The sequence below is a fragment of the Dromiciops gliroides genome, chromosome X, assembly GCF_019393635.1.
Source record: "Dromiciops gliroides isolate mDroGli1 chromosome X, mDroGli1.pri, whole genome shotgun sequence".
NCBI lineage: Eukaryota > Metazoa > Chordata > Mammalia > Microbiotheria > Microbiotheriidae > Dromiciops > Dromiciops gliroides.
This window is the reverse complement of record NC_057867.1, coordinates 65,481,017-65,501,703: the sequence shown is the minus strand read 5'-3', so window position 1 is coordinate 65,501,703 and position 20,687 is coordinate 65,481,017. Positions and strand designations below refer to the sequence as shown.

Genomic DNA, 20,687 nt, shown 5'->3' with positions numbered 1-20,687 from the left:
TTTCCAAGGCCATGGAACCACTTTCCATTATATCATCCTGACTCTTACCTGACTTCTCCAGGCCTCAGTTTCCTTATCTCTAAAATGGGCAGGTTGGACTCAGTGATTTCAAAGTCCCTTCCATCTTAAAAGCCTAGAATCCTTTGAGTTTTCAGGAAGGTTCCTCTGACCACTTTACCACCTCTTCATCCTTGTGTGGTGGAAAAGACCCTGAATTTTTAAGTCAAGGGACCCATTTTCTTATCTTAGCTCTTCTACAAACTCACAGTGTAACCTCTGGCAAGTTATTGTCCTCCTTTGGGGCTCCATCCTTCATGGTCAAGTTCAAGTCAACTTCCTTTTACGAAGTCATCCATGACTAATATACATCATAGACATGGTGGTATAAAATTCCTTTGGGGCTAGGAAACAGAAGACCCAGGGCAGTTAGGTATCAGAGTAGGGAGGTGGTCCTTGAGTCAGGAAGACCTGAGTTCAAACGTTGACCCTGGGCAAGTCACTTCACCTGTTTGCCTCAGTTTCCTCATCTGTAAAATTGGGGGTAATAATAGCACTTATTCCAAAGGGTGTTGTTAGAATCAAAGGAGATTATAATCGCAAAGTACTTAGCACCATGCCTGGCACATAGTAGGTGCTATGTAAATGCTAGCTATTTATGACAGCAATTGCTCTAGTATTTGCTATGCCATAAACTGTCCTTCTTTGGGCTTTGGGTGCCATAGCTAAAAAATGAAGGGTTGACCTTGGTGACTTCCATTAGATGTCTTCCAATTCGGGAAATGCTATGTTCATTTCTTCTCTTTCAGACGACCCACGGTATTTGTGATTTCGAATTTGGTCCTAATTGACTGACTTAGCACTGGGTTAGACAGTGTTGTTTAGGGTGTGTTAGTTCTCTAACTGGATAATGAGTTCTTGAGAGCAGGAAGCACAATTTCTCTTCCTTACATTTCCCGGGGTATTATAACACACAGATAGGTACCCAGTGGGGACTCAGGAAAGACTTGAATTGAATATAGACTTTTCAATGTGTTTCACAAATGATTGCCTTGCAGGCCCATGGAGATGTTGGTGAAGTACTCTGGCTTCTTCTTCTTCTTTTTTTTGGTGAGGCAATTGGGGTTAAGTGACTTGCCCAGGGTCACACAGCTAGTAAGTGTTAAGTGTCTGAGGCCGGATTTGAACTCAGGTCCTCCTGAATCCAGGGCCGGTGCTCTATCCACTGCGCCACCTAGCTGCTCCACTCCAGCTTCTTCTGCCAGTACCATCCCCCCCTCCTAGAAGGCATCTGGGGCTAGATGCTGGGAACAAGGGACCAATGACAAAACAGTTCTCACTTATCTGTTGCCCTCTCCGACCAAGTATCAAGCAATCAGGACCAAGTAGCTGTCTCACTCAGAGACTGGTAGGCTAGGCTAGGCTAGCCCAGCTGGGAGGGCCCTTAGAATGGGGAATGTCAGGGCTGGGAGGGCCCTGAGTACAGAGATAATATCACTGTGGAAAAGAAATTACTTTATGTATATACGTATATGCATACATACATACATACATATATATATATATACACACACACAGATATTTGGGTTTTTCTATTTAATTTTTATTTCTATGTTGTTTCTCCCCAATATAATGTAAGTTCCTTTAGGGTAGGTACTATTTTGTGTCTGTATTTGTATCTCCCCCACCTAGCACAGTGCCTGACTTGTCCTTATTAGACATTTGTCAAATTAAACCAAACTGAACAAAGAATGCTAGAGCTGATTGGGTCGTCAGAGAGCTGTCTAATCCAACCTTCTCCTCAATCCCTATACTTCACAAACCCTATTCAACAGAGGAGATCAAGTCCCATGATGTCTTGCTAGTGCCAGGTGAATTTGATTTAATTTAACTTGGGGTCCAGTACTTAAATGAGGCAAAATCCTCCCCTTCCTCCTCCACCACTACCATTTCCCAGAATACCTTGAGAATGCCAGTACCCTACATAGCCCTTGGGGTTTATGAGGGCTCATCTTTCAGTCTGTTTCTCCTCAGGTTTGAGTAAACAGTGCCTTCCCTTGCCCTCCCCCCGTGCCCCCCCCCCCCCAGCCCTGAGTATTGAGTATTGTAAGTGGTCGAGGAGTTCCCTGATCAAGTAAGCTGAAGTGAGCCTGTGTTTGGGACTTTTGTGCATACCTTACTATGGAGAGTGTGAACGTGCGCCATTGGCACCTACTTGTGAGGAATGGGGACAGCTTAAGACTGTGCTGTTGTGCTGAAACTACTCCTACCTCTTTCTAGAGATCCTAAGAGATCTGAACACAGTCCAGATGGAAGTTAAGCTGCAGGGGAGAAGGACATGATTAAGAAGCCTATGCAGCTGCCTCCCCTCCCCCTTTCCCTACCAGTTGATAAAGGCAGCTCTGGGGTAGAAGTATATACTACAATTATATATGCTCTTACCCATGAGCCCAGAGAGATTCAGGGAATTCCTGGACCAGGCTGTACAGACATAGTGACAGACTCTCTTGGCCCCCAGAAGTAGAAAGAAACATGGAGAAGAAACCATGTGACAAAGTGATGGGACTTTTTGAACCCTCAGTCTTTTGGAGGTGTGTTGAGAGTTTCTGAACACCAAGCCTCCTTGAAGAGTGGCAAGAATTCCCAGACTGAGGATCTAATACATAACACTGGAACTGTAGGAGCAGCAAGGACTGAGCAATGATCCGAAGGAATAAAAACCCTGAACTTCGCTCACCACTATTCCTGTGAGATATTTGGTAAGTGTGATTCAATGGGAAAGTGAGTTGCTTCCCTAGCAATCCAAGGTATTTTCTTTCTAGGGGAATATAAGACCTTAGGCTTATACTAGGGAGGGATGGAGGCATGTATGGATCTCTGGGGTAAACAGGATAATCAGAATGCTGAGGGGATCACTGCTTTAGCAAATTCAGTTTCTTTCATTTTTGGGGGGTGGGGGGAGGCAATTCCAAGCCTAGGGTGGAACTTTGAGTCTGGAAGACTGTATAGGTATGGTGGTAAGTTGCACCTCAGTGGAAAGGGAAGAGATCAGTTTATGAACATTCTGTTTGTAGTATGAAATAAAGGCTGTCCTTTACGTGGTGTTCATTGTTACCTTGACTGCTTGAGTGGGAACTGAGGACTCTTTTACTCCTATCTGTGGAAACCAAAATACAAGCTATATTTTGAGCTTCCTAAAAGAAACTGTGGGCAGGGCCAGACAAGCCAAAGAGATGCTTTTTGAGAGTCCTGACGATTAAATCTGGTTTGTGTAAGCTTGGGGTGCTGGGTCCCAAGTTAAAGTATTAACAACTCCCCTTTCTGGATTGTGGGTGAAAAGCCAGGTCTTTACCTTCATTCATAGCTCAAAGTGCACCTCTCTTCCAGGTGTCCCTCCTGAACAAATCCCACTTCCAGTGACTCTCAACATTCTCTGGCAATCCCCTTTAGTACAGCTGGAACTGGTTAGGTTGGTGTGGATGGGTTTCATTCACTGGTGTCTCCATGTTGGATTGTTTTGTTTGTTTGCTTTTTAAATGTGCGTTTGTCCCCATCCCTCCCTCTAGGCTGCAGAGTTCCTGAGGACAAGGCCCACATCCCTGCCTCCCGTCAACATTCATCCTGGACCTCCCTGTCCTAGCTTCCACTTGGCACAGTAGCTTCTCCCTCTCCACCCACCCCCCTGTTGATGGGGATTAAGATGATAGGTTTGAAGTCTTGCCCCAGCAGGGGAAGGCCTCCAACCACTTGTCCTTTGTTCTCTGCACAGAAAGGGAGGACTCTTTTTTTGTTTGCCCATAGCATAGCTCTGACTGCCTGGTGGGACCTCCCTAGACATTCATTGAGAAACACTTGATGAAAGCGTTCTTGACCCCCCCCCTCCTTTTCTCTGGGAACCAAAGTCCCTGTGTCCCAGCAGCTGGTTCCCTGGCATTCAGGGGTCTAAGCGCCTCAGCTTTAGCCCCTATATCCTGTTTAGAACACAAGGAAACCCACAGAGCTCCAAAGCAGACTACAAAGGGCTTGATGCCCCCCGCCCTTGAAGACCGCCAGCCCCTGGCCGTTGGACTCTAAATATCCCTTTCCTCCTTCCCTAGTACCTGCTGTTGAGCTGAAAGTTCAGTGAGAGACCCCTGGGGAGAAACAGACACCCCAGGCCCCACCTCAAACCCTCTCCCGCCCTCTCTCCCTTTCTACCTTTGGCAATTTGTAGCAAATGAACTCAATCGTTGACATGAGTGGAGCTTTGCTGGTTCCTTGCCAAGCACTGTAAATATTTCAACATGCCTTGTTTCCGTGATTGTATACAGTACAGAAGTCTTTTTTTTTTCAACTTGCCATGTGACCTTAGACAAGTCACTTTCCTTTTCTGAGTCTCGGTTTCCTCGGCTATAAAGAGAAGCCGTTGGACTGGATGCTCTCTCAGGCCCTTCCCAGGTCTAACCTCCTATCCTCCCATCTTGTCCCTTCCAATTCTGACAGCATGGGATTCTGGGTTATGGAGACCTTTCTGGGTTTCCTGGGAGCTGAGATACAAAGCAAATGCAGTCAGTCCTCTTCTGCCCTGGGGCCCCAGCTCATGTTCCCAAAGAATCCAGTGGAGGAAGAGCTGGGACAATAAGCAAGGGCAAGCAAGACAAGAACAGACTGGCAGAGTTAGCAAAAGGCTGAAATGAGCCAGGGGAGGCCCCAGGGGACAGCAGGAGGGCTCTGAGGTAGGTCTTCTGAAGAACTTCCTCAAAGCTGTAAGGCCAAACTCATTTGAGCAAGCCTAGTTTTAGCGTTAGAAGGGACCTTCGGGGTGTAGTCCAACCCCCTCATTTAATAGAAGAGGAAAGAGGCCTAAAGTGGGAAAGTGACTGGCCCAGTGGAAAAGGGAGGATTTGAATCCAGGTCCTTTGAGTGGATGCAAGACAGATGATTCCGGCTCCCATATGAAGGCTGAATTGGAGGGGAGAGGCTGTAATACTACAGGAAATCATCAGAGTAAGGCTGGAGGAGGGAGGCTGGGGGGCGAGCTACCCTAAGTCTTTTTTTCTGCCTAAATATTGGGCAGTGGTGAGGATGGGAGAGGGATCCTCTCTTGGGTCCTTAGAACACAGCATGGAGACTCCATCTGAAGGAACCCAGGAGGTCTAGATCCTACTCCCAACTTACTTGGGGGTGACTTTTTGGCCATGACACCCACATTTCTGAGGCCAGCCATGGTTTACAAAACACTTGACATTCTTTTATTATTTCATCTGGGCCTCCCAACACTTGTGTAAGGGATGTAGGGAAGGCTCCATTAGCTTTCTTGTATGGGTAGGGAAAAGTGGCAGAGCTGGGACTTCAAAAGGGGTTACCTCATGACTTCTTTTCCCCCTCTTCCCACCACTGAGGATCTGGGAGGGCAGACAGGGGCCACCATCTCCCTGGTGGCAGGGCTCTGCTTGCAGTCTGGAGTGATGACCTCCACTTTACTCACCAGGCTCCCCACACCTTCCAACATATAGGCCAAATCCCCAGCGGCAAGGCAGCCTCTGAGCATGAGAGGGCAGAGTTTGGGGAAGAGGGAGGCCAGGAGACAATTACAGCAAAGGATTTGGAGGTGAAGACTTGTGGAATCTTGGCTCTCAAACTTAGAAGCTGTGTGACTTTTGCCAAGTGTCTTTACCTCTCTGTTTCCTCCTCTGTGAAATGAGGCCAAGCATATTTGAATTACCACGGGGCTGATGTGAAGAAAGGCAGGCAGTCAACAAGTGATTAGGTCCTTACTAAGTGCCAGGAAGTTCCCTCAGTGCTGGGAATACAGATAAACAGGCAATAGTCCCTCCCTTCAAGGCACTCAAAATATATAGGTGCCAATCCCAATAGTGCCAGAGGAAGGAGAACTGAGGCTGCTTAGGCCTCTGCTGGTCTAGCCATGTGCATTCTTATTTCTTCTCAGTCTGGAGGTGAGAGGCACCACTGGGAAAATGGGGTTTAGAGATTGGCTCCTCCCCCCCCCCAATGGAAGCCATGACCCCCCCCCAGCTGTGGCCATAGCAGAACTCCTATGACATATACTTTCTGGGCCACTCCATGGGCCTCTGAACCAGGCCTGGAGTCAGGACACCTGGGCTTTGAGGTCTGGCTCTGACACTTGTTAGATGTTGGGTAAGTCAATTCCCTTCCCTGGGCTTGTTCTCTCGCTCATGGGGTCATAGGATCATAGGTTTTGAGCTGTAAGGGGACTTTAAAGGCCATTGAGCCCAATCCCTTGCTTTTTACAGATGAGGAAACTGAGGCCCACAGAGGAGAAGTGAGTTGCTCAAGACCTCTGAAGAATTGTCAGGAGAACTAGAACTCGGGTTCTGTCCCCAGGCTCAGAACTCTTCTCTTCCCCCTCCTCCCCAAACCCCATGAGTTGGGGTCAAAAAGCTCCATGTGTCAGTTGCACTACATCTGGCACTTGGGGTGCCCAGAGACATACTCACACCCCATATCCCCCCACACGTACACGCACATGGGCACATACTCCTTGTCCTGGCAACTATGCCTATGTTCACTTTGACTTCTCCAGGTAAGGGCTCAGCCAGGCTAGCGGGCCTTGCTCACAGTTAGCACTCAGTACATATGTTTTGGAGCAGTTCAGCCTACAGAATTCCAACTGTGTGACCTTGGGCAAATCACTTCTCCCTTCCCTCTTCTCCTTTGTGAAATGACAGGGTTGGCTTTGATGGGCTCTGGCTAAGCCGTGCTTCCCATTTCTACGCTGCTCTTGTTCAAACATGATAACATATTTCTATCATGTCTTAAAGGTTACAAAGTACTTTCCTTGCAACAGTCTTGATAGGGAAGGAGGGCAAGTATCACTGTGCCCATTTTATAGAGGAGGCAAGTGAGTGCCCAAGGGCACGACTAGTAAACATCAGGAGTCTGCTCTGTCAGTAACACACCCTGATGCTGTGCTATGTGCCTCTGCCTGGGGCGGGGCATTGAAGGCACCGTCTACTAGAGAGGCCTGTCACCTCTGGCAGCCTGTGATCCTGTCAAAGCGGGCCAGCCTCTGTGAGGACTTCAGTGGAAACCGTTTCTGTTCCTGAGCCCAGAGACTCAGGGTGCAGATGGAAACATTTTTGTTCCCTTTGGTTTATTTGTTCTTCCACCACCCCTGTCTGGAGCAGCAGAAACTTGCTTTGGACCACTTCATATCTGCAATGGGTTTTGTATTTCTTGCTTTTGAAATGGGTGGGGGAAGGAGAGAATCTGGAACTAAAAATAAAATGAAATTGAATTAAAAATAGATGATATAAAAAATAAAGCTGAGATGAATCGAAAAAGAAGAAGAAAAAAAGATTTTCTGTGTGGAGCTGAAGGGACTGAAGTGGGCATTGAGCCATGAGCACCGACTGCTGTGGTGATTGGCCTGAACCTCAGAGGTCATGGAGTCCAATGCCTTTTTGTAACAGGAATTCCAAGCCAGGTCTCTTTAGCCTTCAGCTGGGCACTCTTGCCACAACACTGTGGCTCCCACCAATTGGTGGTAAGGAAGGTGAATGTGACTTTGCTGAGGCACCTGGTTCAGTATGTACTGTCCTTTTGCCTCACCAAAGCAGGGCAAGAAGAGGCCCTGGGAGCTTTGTTAGTTTCATTCCTCCTGCTGGTGGGGCTGTCTGCAACAAGTCCCTCCCTGCTCCAGTCCACTCGGCTTTCCAAGTGCCCTTCCCTTACTCAACAACCTGGCTCTCACCTCCAGGATCCAATATACAGTCCCCTCTTGGGCATTGCAAACTCTTCCCAACCTCCCCTGCTGCCTACTTTTCCAGTCTTTACACCTTTCCTTTCCAATCCCATGACACTGGCCTCCTTATTGACTCTGGAAATATTCACTGGCTGGCTTCCCCTACCCCCCTAGCCCCCTACCTTCCATGCCTGGAATGCTCTCCCTCCTCATCTCAGCCTCCTGGCCTCCTTTAAGTCCCAGCTAAAATCCTACCTGCTAGAGGAAGCCTTTAAGGGATCTCCCTTAATTCTAGTGCCTTCTTACCTTCCGTCGATTTATTATTTCCAATTTATACTGTGTAGGAATTGTTTATACATAGTTGCATGTTGTCTTGTGAGTTCCTCGAGAGCAGAGATTGTCTTCAGTCTGTCTTAGCGTTTAGCACGGTGCCCAGCACATAGTGGGGGCTTCATAAATGTTTGCTGATTAATGATCATCTAGTTCTGCCTTAGCTTTGAGTCCCCTCTAGCCCCTGAGAACATGGCTTCCTCCTGTCTGGGACCACTGACACCTCGACAACACAGCTGGCCTGTGTCTAGCCTTTTATGGGTAAGGTACAGAGGGAGGAGGAGAAGGAAGACATGAGGGGAAGAAGAGGGAATAGGACAAGTGGTCGTGGCATTGCTTCTGTGGCATTTATCCCAGAAATGTCCCTTGTCACATCCGTACACCAAAAGTCATGGTAATGACAGTAACTGAATCCCAGAGGATGGAGATGTGGGGGCTCCCTCCCATCTTCCTAGACCTCAGAGGTGTGTGTGTGTGTGGAGGGGGTATATGTGGGTGTGGACACGTGAGGCTCTGCAGAGACTCAACCAGAGGATGGAGACCATGCCAGAGAAGGCCTTTCTAATTGAGAGGGTCCCAAACTCCAGTGGCTCCAACTGAGTAGTGAGGAAACTGAAGAGAATGAGGCAAGGAGAAAAGGGATCATGGTACTGAGGCAAGTCCAACCTCTTTATTTCCCAGAGAAGGACACTGAGGCCTAAAGGAGGGGAAATGACTCACCCAAGGTCACACAGATAGTAAGAGCCAGGATTCAAACCCAGATCCTCTATGTGATTCTGAGTTCAGAGCTCTTCCCAGCACACTGAAGGCAGAACAAGTCTGTCTAGGGAATGTGATAAGCAAGAGCTAAGAAGGAACACGGTTGGGGAGGAGAATGTCCTTCCTCCAAGGCCCTACCCTGGCCTCGGGAAACAGAAGCAGAACAGAAGCCAAAGGAATGGGTACCTGCAGGGGTTCCAAAAGTATGTGCCTTCTTCCCAGAGCTCAGCCCAGGCCATGTTCCCCACTGGAGTGTACATTAGTATCTATAACACCACCTTCAGGGCAGGAAAGAAAACAACTCCCCCTAAAACGCTTGGTGCTCTGCAGGCATCTTGGAAGGTCAGAGACTGGAGAGTCCTCAGCTTTGCCATATCACTGTACTCCCAGATACCCCCCCCCCACCCATGTCTAATCAGGGAGGCCTGGGAGAGGTCCTGCGGTAGAGAGGAGAATGGGAAAATCATCCACCATGTGAATTTCACCAGCCCCCTCCCCCCCTTTTTTTGGCAGGGCAGTGAAGGTTAAGTGACTTTCCCAGGGTCACACAGCTAGTAAGTGTCAAGTGTCTGAGGTCGGATTTGAACTCAGGTCCTCCTGAATCCAGGGCCAGTGCTCTATCTACTGCGCCACCTAGCTGCCCCTGACAGTAAATCGTTTTTTAAGGGCATTACAGGAGAAAGAACTTTTCTCTTGGGAACCAAGTGTGGGCACAAGTAGAAGTCTAGGGGCCTTCCTCTTCATATTCTCACACACCATGTACAATATAAATCATTCTAACTACCTCGGGGGAGCTGGAAGGGCCACAGAATGCTCTCTTATGAGTTGGAAAGGACCCCAGGAGTCAGCCAGTCTAAGCTCCTCATTTTATAGAGGAGGAAACTGAGGCTCAAGGACAAGTCACTGGTCCAAGATCATGCAAAAAGTCAATGGCAGAGTAGGGGCTGGTTTCCAGATCTCCTACCTACCAGATCAGCATTCTTTTCATTATGCCCCAAGGCTGGCAGTCTATGAGTATAAAAAACCATCTCAGTCCAGAAAGCCTGCAGAGTGCTTGGAGATGCCTTGATTTCAAAATGTCACATTAAAGCATTGGACTTTGAGTCACAGGATCTGGGTTCAAGTTCCTACTCCAACATTTACTAGCTGTATAATTAGACAAGTCACTTTCCTTCTGTGGGTCTCTGTTTCCTCCTCTGTCAGATGGGCATGACTACCAACCTTAAGAGGGCTGTCTGTCATAAGGATCAAGGAGCAAATGGATGTTAATATGCTTACCTCTGGGAGACAAAGAAAAGATGGAGCATCGCTTAGGTATTTGTAAGTCGAGCTGGACTTTTTAGGAACCAGCTCCCAAACATGGGAAAGAGCCATGGAGACACACCCCACTGGGCAGCCTGTGTGCAAAGCCTCTGCCCGACTGCTCTTTGTGGAAAGCACCCACCCTCACACCAGGGCCTCAGTGGTACTGTCTCTGAATACAAAGGACAACGACATCTAGTGTCTCTGTGGTCTTTCCCGTGTTCTCCTACTCCACTGCTCCCCCCACCCCCGCCCCTGGGGCAGCCTGGCAGATCGTCATTCGCCTACGTGGGTGAGTCACAACTCATTCCAGGTGAGTGGGAAAGAACGTGATGTCACACAACATACACCTAGATATCCACTAGCTAAGCTCAGAGTCCTTAGAGCATATAGAAACGCAAAGGTGGGAGGGACCCCAGAAGTCAGGATTCAGCCTCCCAAGACAGGACTCCTTCTCGGGCCTCCAGGCCCCTGGGGCGGCTGACAGCTGGCCTTGGGTGTGAGGAAACTGAGCCTGGAATCACCAGAGACTCGGCTTGGATCTCTGCTTTGGCCGCTTCTTCGTTGTGTGACCCAGGACAAGTCACTCCACATCACTGAACCTTAGTCTCCTCCCCTCTCAACCTCACAAAGTGCTTAGGAAGAACACAGTTTGTCAACTCCAAAGTGCCATAGAAACGTGGCTGGTGATTATTATGGGGCTGGGTGGTGCAGTGGATAGAGCGTTAGGCTTGGAGTTAGGAAGACCTACTACTACTACTACTACTACATATTCTTCTACTACAACAACATATTCTACTACTACTTCTGCTGCTGTTACTACTACATATCCTCTACTACTACTATTACTACAACAACATATTCTACTACTACTTCTGCTGCTGTTACTACTACATATCCTCTACTACTACTATTACTACAACAACATATTCTACTACTACTTCTGCTGCTGTTACTACTACATATCCTCTACTACTACTATTACTACAACAACATATTCTACTACTACTTCTGCTGCTGCTACTACATATTACCCTATCTTGGGACCCCTTTACATAATCCTCCTTTCTCTGAATGGCAAACAGCTTAGACCTCCCACTAGGTTGGCATTTGAATGGCCCTATAAAAGGTGCCTCTTATTGTGCCTGGTCAGGGGTCTATGGCTGCCTAATTCTAATAGCTGCCTTGTTCTACCCTTCTCTTGGGCTCCAGCTAATTGAGGTGCTCATAACAAACTTTGGCAATGTCAGTAACTCCTTGGTGCTGGCCTTTCAAGGCTGCCTCCACCAGGCCACCAGGAGCCCATGCTGGGCCCAACAGGTTAACTTGGGCCTCATTCAAGCAGCACTGTGGGGTCCCAGCTGCTGCTGACCCCAAAATACTCATCCACCTGGATTCCCAAACTTATATAGGATATCAGGGTACCGGAAAGGCAGCCCAGTGTGGTGTGAAGTGCTGGCTACTGTCTATGGGACCTCAGCCAAGTCCCTTTCATTCTCTTGGCCTCCCTCATTTTCCACTTCTATGGAATCTGACCACTGAGGCCCATTCTGAGGCAGTTTGGTACAGTTTGGTACAAGCTGGCCTTGGACATACACTGGCTGCCTGACTCTTAATTTCTCAGTGCCTCAGGCAACTCTCAAAGACCACATGTTACAGAGAAGATGTATTGATAGAGGGACTTTCCTCCTGCAGGAGTCCCATCCTTCTTCCAAAGGTCCTTTCCAGAACTGGATTCTCTGAGCATGGTGTGATCAGTTTAGCTTGGACTAAAAATCACAGAATTTAGAGGTGGAAGAGATAGCAGTCCCATCCCCTCATTTTCCAGAGGAGGAAACTGAGGTGCAGCAGGGAAGTGACTTTCCCAAGGTCACACAGGCAGCAGGACCTCAAACCTCTAGGAGCAGTGTGGTATCTTCATTGCTATTTTCCCCCAAGGCTAGAGTCTGGCTGCTTGCCTTGAGGACCTAAGCATCCTCTACCTCCATCCCACTGAGAGTACCTGGGAAGGGGAGAAGGGTGTTCTTTCTCCCAGAGTCCACCTGAGGAGGGAAATCCCAGGAGTAGTTCCCCACAATGGTTTCCAAGGGTTTCATGTTATCATTGGGGGGGGGTTGCCCAGCTTCCATTCCAGTTTGGGTGGGCCCAGTCTTCCTCTCCCTATTCACCCCCCACCACCACTCCAGCTGCCTTCCACACCCAGAGGGCCTGCGGACACAGAGCCAGCCTCCTACCAACTGTTCTCTTGGGTTTGGTTGCATGAATCTTCACTAGAGCCCCCTCTCCAAAATGGGCTGAAAGCCAGGCCATGCCCCTGCCTGCTCCTCCTGCCCCACTTAGCTGAGAGGGCACACCCAGGGGCTACCAAGGCAGTGCCTCTCATCTCAAGGTCATCTTGGGAGATTTCAGCTGGGCAAATGAGCACAGGCTGAGGGCACTGAGGAAGTAAAGCCAAGTGAAAAGAAAGTAGAAGGCAATACTATTTCTCGAAGCTGACAATAACATTGATAAAGCTCTTCCCTCACAAGCAGGTGACAAAGGTGGGACGAGCTCTATTTTCAAGCCCAAGTATCAAGATGCCATCTGATGTTTGGGAAAACTGAAAGAAAGGGTCTCGCCGGGGCTCAGGAAGCTGGCGAACGCCAGAATGGGAATTTGAACCCGATTCTTTCATGACTCCAAATCCGACACCCTTTCCATCATGAGACACACCCTCCCTAAATCAGGTGAAATTGGAATCATAAAATTTTTATAATCTGCAAGGAATCTCAGGCATGAAGAAAAATTGGCAACAGGCCACCCACCCCTCTCCCTTGCCTCCCTGAGGGGTCTTTGACTAAATCTACTCTTCTGTTATGTGGCCCAACGCAGAATGAGTGGTCTGATCATCCCAGGGCCCCCTGACAAAGATGATCATAGCAAAATCCCTGCTGCCAGGGGTTCCCCTCAGAGTGGGCATATTGGTGGCTGGAGGAAAATGAGGAAGAGGGGGTAGATGAGTAAGGAAAATGAATGGGAAGGAGGAGTGTGGTGGAAAGATTGCTTGACTTGGCTGGAAGCAGGAGACTTGGTAGTTGGGGGTTGTTTTTTTTTTATTCAGTTTTTATTTTCAATTCCGAAATCTCTCCCTCCCCCTTCCCCTTCCCATTGAGAAGGTGAGAAATCCAAAACCCATTCCAAAGAAGGAGTCCTAGGTCTGAATGGGTCACTTACTCAGGCAAGTCAATCCCTCTCTGGGGCTCAGTTCTCTAGGCTTTGAGGGGTTGCATTAGAACACTGGGCTCTTAACTTTTTTTGTCATGGAACCCTTCAGGTATACCAGCGAAACCTGGACATCCCTTCTCAGGATCATGTTTTGAAAGCATTGGAGGAAATGCTATTTCGATTAGAGGTGAGTGCAAATTGAAGATATAAGTGTTTTCCCATCTGAGGTCACAGACACCCCCCCCCCCAATCTATTCACCACACCTTTTGGAGTGGTCTGGACCCCAGGGTAAGAACCCCTGGTCGAGATGGTCTCAAAAAGTCCCTTTCAGCTTGACATCTAATGGTCTGTGGTCTTTCGGGCTCCAAATACGGTGAATTCTAAGCCTCTCCTCAATAATCTCTGTTCGGAGGACCCTCATGCTCTAACATCCTGGGACTCTGAGAGTGGTGTGAGAGCGGTGGAATTTCCAGGGTCCTGAGTGGAAGCGAGCGCTAGAAGAAGTCATTCCTTTTGTTTAGGGGGCTGGGGAGGGGCCACAGAGGGACTGAAGCCCTAGTTGTTCAGGAGTGGCAGAGGGGGGCCAGTTCGGCCTTTTCTGAAAGAGGCCGGTTCTTACTGAGGGATCTCCATTTCTACTTCCCGACATGCCCGGGGCTGTGACCTGCAGGGCAGCTTCTTCCTTCTCTTTCCACCCCCCCCTCCCCAGTCATACTTTCTTCCCCCGGGCACGGGCCCGTAGGTACGGCAAGGAAGGGGGCTCCTGCAGCCCATCTGCCGCCAGCAGCTGTGCTAATGTTGGGTCCCCCACTCCCCACCTCCCAGCTACCAAGAGCTGTGCAGTCGGTTCACATCCAGGACAGCTCCCTAAGCACCAGCTATATAAGCTCACACTTCTCCAACACCTTAAAGGTCGTCTTCTTCCCTCATACCAACTCTGAAAAGTCATCAGTGCAGTCGTTTCTGTCCCCATGAGGAAACTGAGCCTCAGTGAGGGAAGCCAAAAGCGTTTAACAACAACAACAAAACCCAAGAAAACACCCACCCCCGTTGTATGCAAAAGTACTATGCTCGGTGCTGGGGGGGGGGGAGGGGGGAAGGAGATAGGATCCAACGCTTAGCCAAGGGGAAAGCTAGCTGTTCTCACAGGGTAGAAAACCCCAACAAAAGGCGGCCGCACAAGAGCGCGCCCTACCAGGGTCCCGCACATGGAAGGGTCGGGGCACATAGCGAAAGCTAGGTCTTCGGGCACTAGGGTTGCTTTCCACCGCACCCCACCGGCCATGAGCTAAGGGGACCCCCGAAGCTTTCCGCTCGAGTTCCCGTCTGAGCCATAGGGAACCTTTGAAGTCGGCCCGAGTTCTGGCCGCAGAGCGGAGCAGGCTCCAAGTTCGACGGCCCTACCACGTATCAGCACACCCCTCGTCCTGGAACAGGCCCCAGGAGCCGAGGTGCTTAGGGGAGGGACACTGAAATGGGTCACCCAGGAAGAGGCTTCTGCCCCGATTTCCCCAGCCTGAGGACAATGAACTGACCGAGCCTTTTGGGCACAACGCCCCGGTGATGACCCCTTGCTGGACACAGAGGGCCCCCGGTCTGTCCACCTAGCAACTCTGTGCCCACTGGAACAAAGGTTGCCTCCACACCGCCGAGGTCCATCTCTCTCCCAACCCCCAGCCACCACCCTCAAGGTTTCCCTGGGGGTAGGAGGGACGATGGCCTATGGTTCCGAGCCAAGGTCAGCAAAGAGCAGGCCAAGGTCAGCTCCAGCGCCCTGCTTTGCCCAGGGGTAGCGGCGTTGGGTTCGGCTGGGCTGGGCAAGCTAGGCGCCCTGGGTCAGAGGGTACTTCCCAGAGCTTTCAGTCCCTACGCTGGGCCACAGACTTTTCTGCGATGTGGTCGGCAGGAAACTTAGGCCCCTCTGGTTTTCTTGAACCCTCCCAGCCCACGTATGGGTTTAACAGCAAAGGAGCGAGCCAGAGTTCGTTTGACCGTGGTTCTGTGGTTTGTATGTGTGTGCGCGTGTGCGTGAGCACGCGAGGTCTCCCAAGTCTGGTGACTTAGGAGGGAAAGGAGACTTTTGCCCCCCATCCCGCATCTATGGAGAGACTCGAGACCCCGAGGGCGGCCCTCTGGTGCCAATGGTGGGACACTGGGACACGACCTAGGTCCACGACATATTTTCGCAGCCCGAAGCCCCCAGCCTGTAGTGCAGGGCTAGGAATGCGGTGGGGGGCAAGAAGCTGCCGCAGCTCCCACCACCAGCAACAGGGTCGGGGGGGGGGGCGGGTAGGGCGCACTTTGCTTGGACTGGACGGCGGCGGGCAGTGGGCGACCCTGGCAAGGCACGCTATATCCAGGCCAGAAAAACGCAGGCGCGCGCGCATACACACACACATAGACACCCCCTCCCCAAGAGTATATGCACGCACATACACACTCGTACACACGCACGCCTGCCATGTGCCTGTCTGCGCGCCGATCTGCCAGAAATTCTAAAGCATTTCTCGTGCAACCGGCCCGTGCCGAGCCGTGCCGTGCCCACGCAAGCGGATTCCGCTCTTTGGAGAGCTCAGGGACCTGGTCAGTGCTTACCTCCCGCGTCCTCGGCTCGACTTAACCCAAGAAATCAGTGCAAATGCTGTCCCTCCCTCCGCCCCCAAACCCAGAACACTCACACGCACCGAGTGTTTGAAACAAACCCCGGGAGGTGAGGATGGAAAAAAAGTTCATTGCTTCTAGTGGGGCGGTTGCTCCGAGCTCCCCCGCCCAGGGGACCTTGCCTGCCAGCTAGGATAGCCCGAGCCACAGGCCCGCTGCGGGGAGTCTGGGGAGAGCGGGGCGAGGGGGTCCCCGCGTCAGCCCCCAGCGCCGCAGGCGGGGCTGTAGGGCGCGCAGGTGGGTCGGGAGCTTGCCCCCGCGTGCACAGACGCACACGCCGGCCCCTCTCCCAGAGGCGAATAGAGTGGAGTGAGAGGGCAGCCAGGTGAGTGCCGCTGAGGTGGCGGCGGGAGTGGGGCTGCCGGCCGTGGGGAGTGGGGGCCACTCACCTGCCTTAAACTCTTGCTGGCTTTTCTCTCCTGCCTCTTCCTTCAGCAGCATTGTGTAGATGATCCCGAAGGAGTTCTGGATGCCGAAGATGGAGCCGTTGCACCAGGTGGCGGCGAACACCACGAGCCAGCCGTAGCCCCCCTCGGGGGGCTGGAAACTCGGGCCGGGGCCGGAGCCGGGGCCGCGGGTGCTCACCGTGAGCTCGGGCTCGGGGCTGCTCGCCGGCTCCTTCTCCTCCGCCTCTGCCTCCGCCTCCGCCTCCCAGGGCCCCTTCTCTCCTCCAGACTCGGGGCTCTGCAGGGCCATCGCGATCTCGATCGCGGGCGCGGGCGCGGGGAGCCGGTGGCTGCACGGCGCGGCGCGGCGCGGCGCGGCTGGGCTGGGCTGGGCTGGGCTCGGCGCGGCTGCTGTTGTTGTTCCGGCTCTTATTGCTCCTGCCGCCTCCTCCCGGCCCAGCGCCCTAGCTGCCCAGACCGTCCCGCGACAGACGGTCCCTCATACCCTCCTCTCCTCCTCCTCCTCTCCCTCCTCCTCCTCCCCCTCCCTCTCCTCCTCCTCCTCCTCCTCCCCCCTCCTCTCCCTCTCCCCCTGTCATCCCTTTCTCCTCCCCCCCCCCTTCCTCCCACTGTCTGAGGCGGCTACAGCCTTCTCACCGCTTCTCCTCCTCTTCCTCCTCCCCCCATACCCCCCCCTCCGACCTCGGGCCCGCCCCCTCCCCTCTATAGCCAAACTTAGCCGCCCTTGGTCTCCAGAGCCTGACGAGGCGGGAGACGAGGTCAGAGAGGAAAGGGTAGAGGTCAGACGGGCCCCGGTTCCCTAGCTCTCCCGGTGGGGTGAGGGCCCGAATCCCTTAAGGGCGGAGGGCGGGGGGGGGGGGGTGCTCTCCTTAGCTCGGACTTATGACCAGGCCCCTTGCCCCCGTCACCCAAGCACCAGCCGAGAGTAATGGGTGCTCTTCGCTCACTTCTAATGGAAAAGAGATGGTTGGGCGTCGGACACCCCACCCCTGCCCTCGAGGGGCACCCCCCGCCCCCTTGTTCCCAGGGCAGCCCCGCCCTGGCCTGGCTCCGCGGGAGGTCGGCCCCGAGGGGGCCCCCAGCGCCTGGGGATCACGCTGGGGTGGGTGCGGGGCAGCCCCTCCCCACCCTAAAGGCGAAGCCCCCACCCTTCTTGCCCCCCGGAGCGCCCCGGGCCTGCAAATCCGGGGGCTGGGAGGAGGCGGCCCCGCAGCGCCGGGCCCCGCCCCTTCGGGAAGTCAATCAGGGCTTTGTTTGCGCCGAGCCCGAGCCGAGCCCGGAGCCGCCGGGGGCCGAGCTGGACCGGGGGCTGGGGCCAGGGGCCGGGGAAACGACGCCCGGCGGCCGTGGCAGAGGTGGGCACGCCGCTGGGGGGCAGGGCCGGCGGGGGAGAGGACTCGCCGAGGGCCCCTCCCCTCAGTTCCAGGGCCGGACCGGACCGGGCCAGGCGGGGGCTGACGGAGCAGGGGCCAGCAGTTTGGGGAAGCACGGGACAGGCCGCCAGGAGCCCCGGACTGGGTTCGTGGGTTGGGCTGGGCTGGGCTGGGCTGGGGCCGCAGGCATGGAATGGAATAGAGTGTGTAGTGCGGTGCCATGCTGTGCTGTGCCCTCTGGTCCCTTCCCAAGGCACAGCCATTGCTGTACCCGGGGCCCAAAGCCTCGGATGCTGCGGTCTGTTCTCTTTTCCCCACGCCAGGGCGGGGGTTCCGCCCCATTGTCTCCCTTCCTCCTCTCTCTACCCTGCTGCCCTCCCCACGGTCCTGAAGAATGGGACACCAGCCTCTGCTCAAGGTTGGCAAGGATCCAGAGAAAACTCCCCATACCATCTCTGGGGTCCTTATCAAAAGTCTAAAGGGAAATGAATCAGAGATCAGGAGAATCGTTAGTGATGGAGTCCAGGGTCTGGGGTCAGCTTCTCCTCAGTGGGATACCACCCTATTTCAGGATCCCTAGGTGCACCTCAGTCCTGGGCACTTGTCACATTGGGAAAACCCTGCCTGGACGGCCCAACCTATCCTAAGGAAAGTTGGGGAAAGGAAATATGGCTTTGGAACACTCCCACCTCCCTTTCGGTGACCTCGGTGACCTAACCTCCTTACCTCAGCACTCTTGGCGACACCCAGCTTCCTAGGGTCTTCACCACTGCCTTCCCTCAACCAATCAGGCACATCCTCTGACCTGTTGCCCTTAAATTGCTCTCTGCAAAACCTCAATTAGCCAATGTGATAAACTCTTTAGTGATAAGATGTTTATGGAGGATGTTAGTTTTTACTAAAGGTAAATAGGCGCTGGGCCTATTTGGGGGATATTTTTTTCGGTTCAGAGGACCCTCACATCACACCTACCCACTCTCCCAAGGTCTTCAATTTTCCAAATCTAGTTCACATTCGAATATTCTTCTTGCTTGTTCCCTTGTATAGACTGCTTGAAACTGTCCCCCCTCTGCCTAAGGAAGGGGAGATGGAAGCCAGTGAAGATATCCAGACACATCTACCAGTGGTCCTGTCCCAGCCTTAGTATAGAAACCAAGGTTATAAACCAAACAGGTAAACATTAATCTGAAATGGTTCACTTACTTCCCTTGAGAAGAATGGGGCAGAGTGCATAGAGGTTTGAACCTGGGAGGAATTCAGGAAGACCTGGGTTCCAATCCTCCTTCAGAATTTGTGTGGCCATGGGGAAACCACTTAAGCCCTGAGCCTCAGTTGGCTTGTCTTTAAAATGAGGATAGGATTGGGGTGGGGGTGGGGAGGAGGGAGGGAGGGAGGGAAGGATAGAATTTGGAATTCAAAATCTTAAATAAATAAAATGTTTATTAAAATATTAAAAATACAATGGAGATAGCAATAAGACCTATATTATCAAGGTGGTTGTAGCAATCAAACGAGATAATGTATATGCACTGCTTTAAAATAGAAACTCTCAATGTCCTCACCCATCTTCCAATGGAATCCTCTAGGTACAAAGGTTAATCTAATCCATCCTCCAGCCTTCATTCAGGTACACATGGAAACTCTCCCAGATGCTTGTAAATCAAGAAAGTTTCCAACTCCCCTAGAGGCAGCGACTCCTTAACTTCTCACTCTCACCCTGCATCTCCAGATCTGTTTGCCAAACTTGTTATTCCCACCTGCACAACACCTCAGGTGCGTGTCTCATCCTCCTAGTTCAGGCTCTCCATCACCTCTCCCTCAGACTATTGCATTACCCTAATTGCTCTTTCTGCCTCAAGGCTCTCCCCTCTCCAATCCACTCTTCACTAGGCTGCAAAGGTGATTCCTAAAGCACAGGTCTGCCCATGTCCCCCCCCCACCCCCGCCCCAATAGCTGTAACTTCCCAGATCAAGAAAAAAGTTCATTATTTGGCACTTAAAGTGCTTTAGAATAGGACCCCTTCCCTCCTTTCCAGTCTTCTTCCATCTTAATTCCCTCCACTCATTCTACAATCCCACTGCAATGGCTTTTGTTTTTCCATTTGACATTGCATCTCCCCACTGTTTTTGGTACCTGGTTGTACACACACACACACACACACACACACACACACACACACACACGCTCACGCGCACTTGGCGCTCTCTCTTCACCTGGCTTCACCCACTTCTCTGGCTTCCTTCAAGACTCACCTCAAATCTCACCTTCTGCAGGAGGCCTTTCCTACTTGCTCCACCTGTTAGTGCATTCCCCTTGGAGATTGCCTTCCATCGATGATATTATATACAGACCTAGTTATAGATATGTCGTTTCACCCATTAGAATTCAAGGTCCTTGAGAGCAGGGGTTTCTGTGTTGTTATTTTTGTTTTGTCTTTCTTTGTATCTGCAGCCTGGTGCCACCTATGTACCATGGTGCCAGGTACATAGTAGGTGCTTAATAAATGCTTGTTGAACGACTACCTGATATTTAGAATTCTTTTATAGAGGAAAGCTAGAATGTTATAGTGATATCTGAAATCCAAAAGTTTAAATGGAATTGATTTAGAAAAGGAGATTGGGCACCCAGGGAACTGAAAAAAGAGATTACAGGTAGAGAGGATATTCTCCTATTATCCACATTGGGGAAATGATAACGATGTTACTGGTCTCCCCATCTCCAGATTAATCCCCTCTCCAATCCCGCCTCCACAATTTGAATAATCTTGCTAGTACACGGTTCTTATCATATCACTTCTCTCCTCACAAACCTTCAGTGACTTCTGACTGCTTACCAAGCAAAAGAAAAACTCCTGCCTGGCATTCAAGGCCCCTCTGTAACCTGGCTCCAAACTACCTGTCTGGCCTCGTCACTCTTTTTGGACCACCCCGACCCCATTGGCCTATTC

At 51.6% G+C, this 20,687-nt stretch overlaps 2 protein-coding genes across 2 annotated transcripts in view; one reads left to right on the top strand and one right to left on the bottom strand.

The window, feature by feature from the left end:
* Positions 1-16,838, bottom strand: part of SLC16A2 (solute carrier family 16 member 2) — a 103,517-nt gene extending 86,679 nt beyond the window's left edge. Inside the window, exon 1 of the mRNA XM_043974055.1 lies at positions 16,349-16,838. Coding sequence (XP_043829990.1) covers positions 16,349-16,655 — 307 coding nt within the window. The 5' untranslated portion in view covers positions 16,656-16,838. The remainder of the gene's footprint in view (positions 1-16,348) is intronic.
* Positions 16,839-17,869: 1,031 nt separating this feature from the next.
* LOC122733555 (wiskott-Aldrich syndrome protein family member 3-like) overlaps positions 17,870-20,687 on the top strand; it is a 116,394-nt gene continuing 113,576 nt past the window's right edge. The window contains exons 1-2 of the mRNA XM_043974053.1: positions 17,870-17,884; positions 18,787-18,912. The gene's annotated coding sequence lies outside the window, so the exon portion shown is untranslated. The remainder of the gene's footprint in view (positions 17,885-18,786; positions 18,913-20,687) is intronic.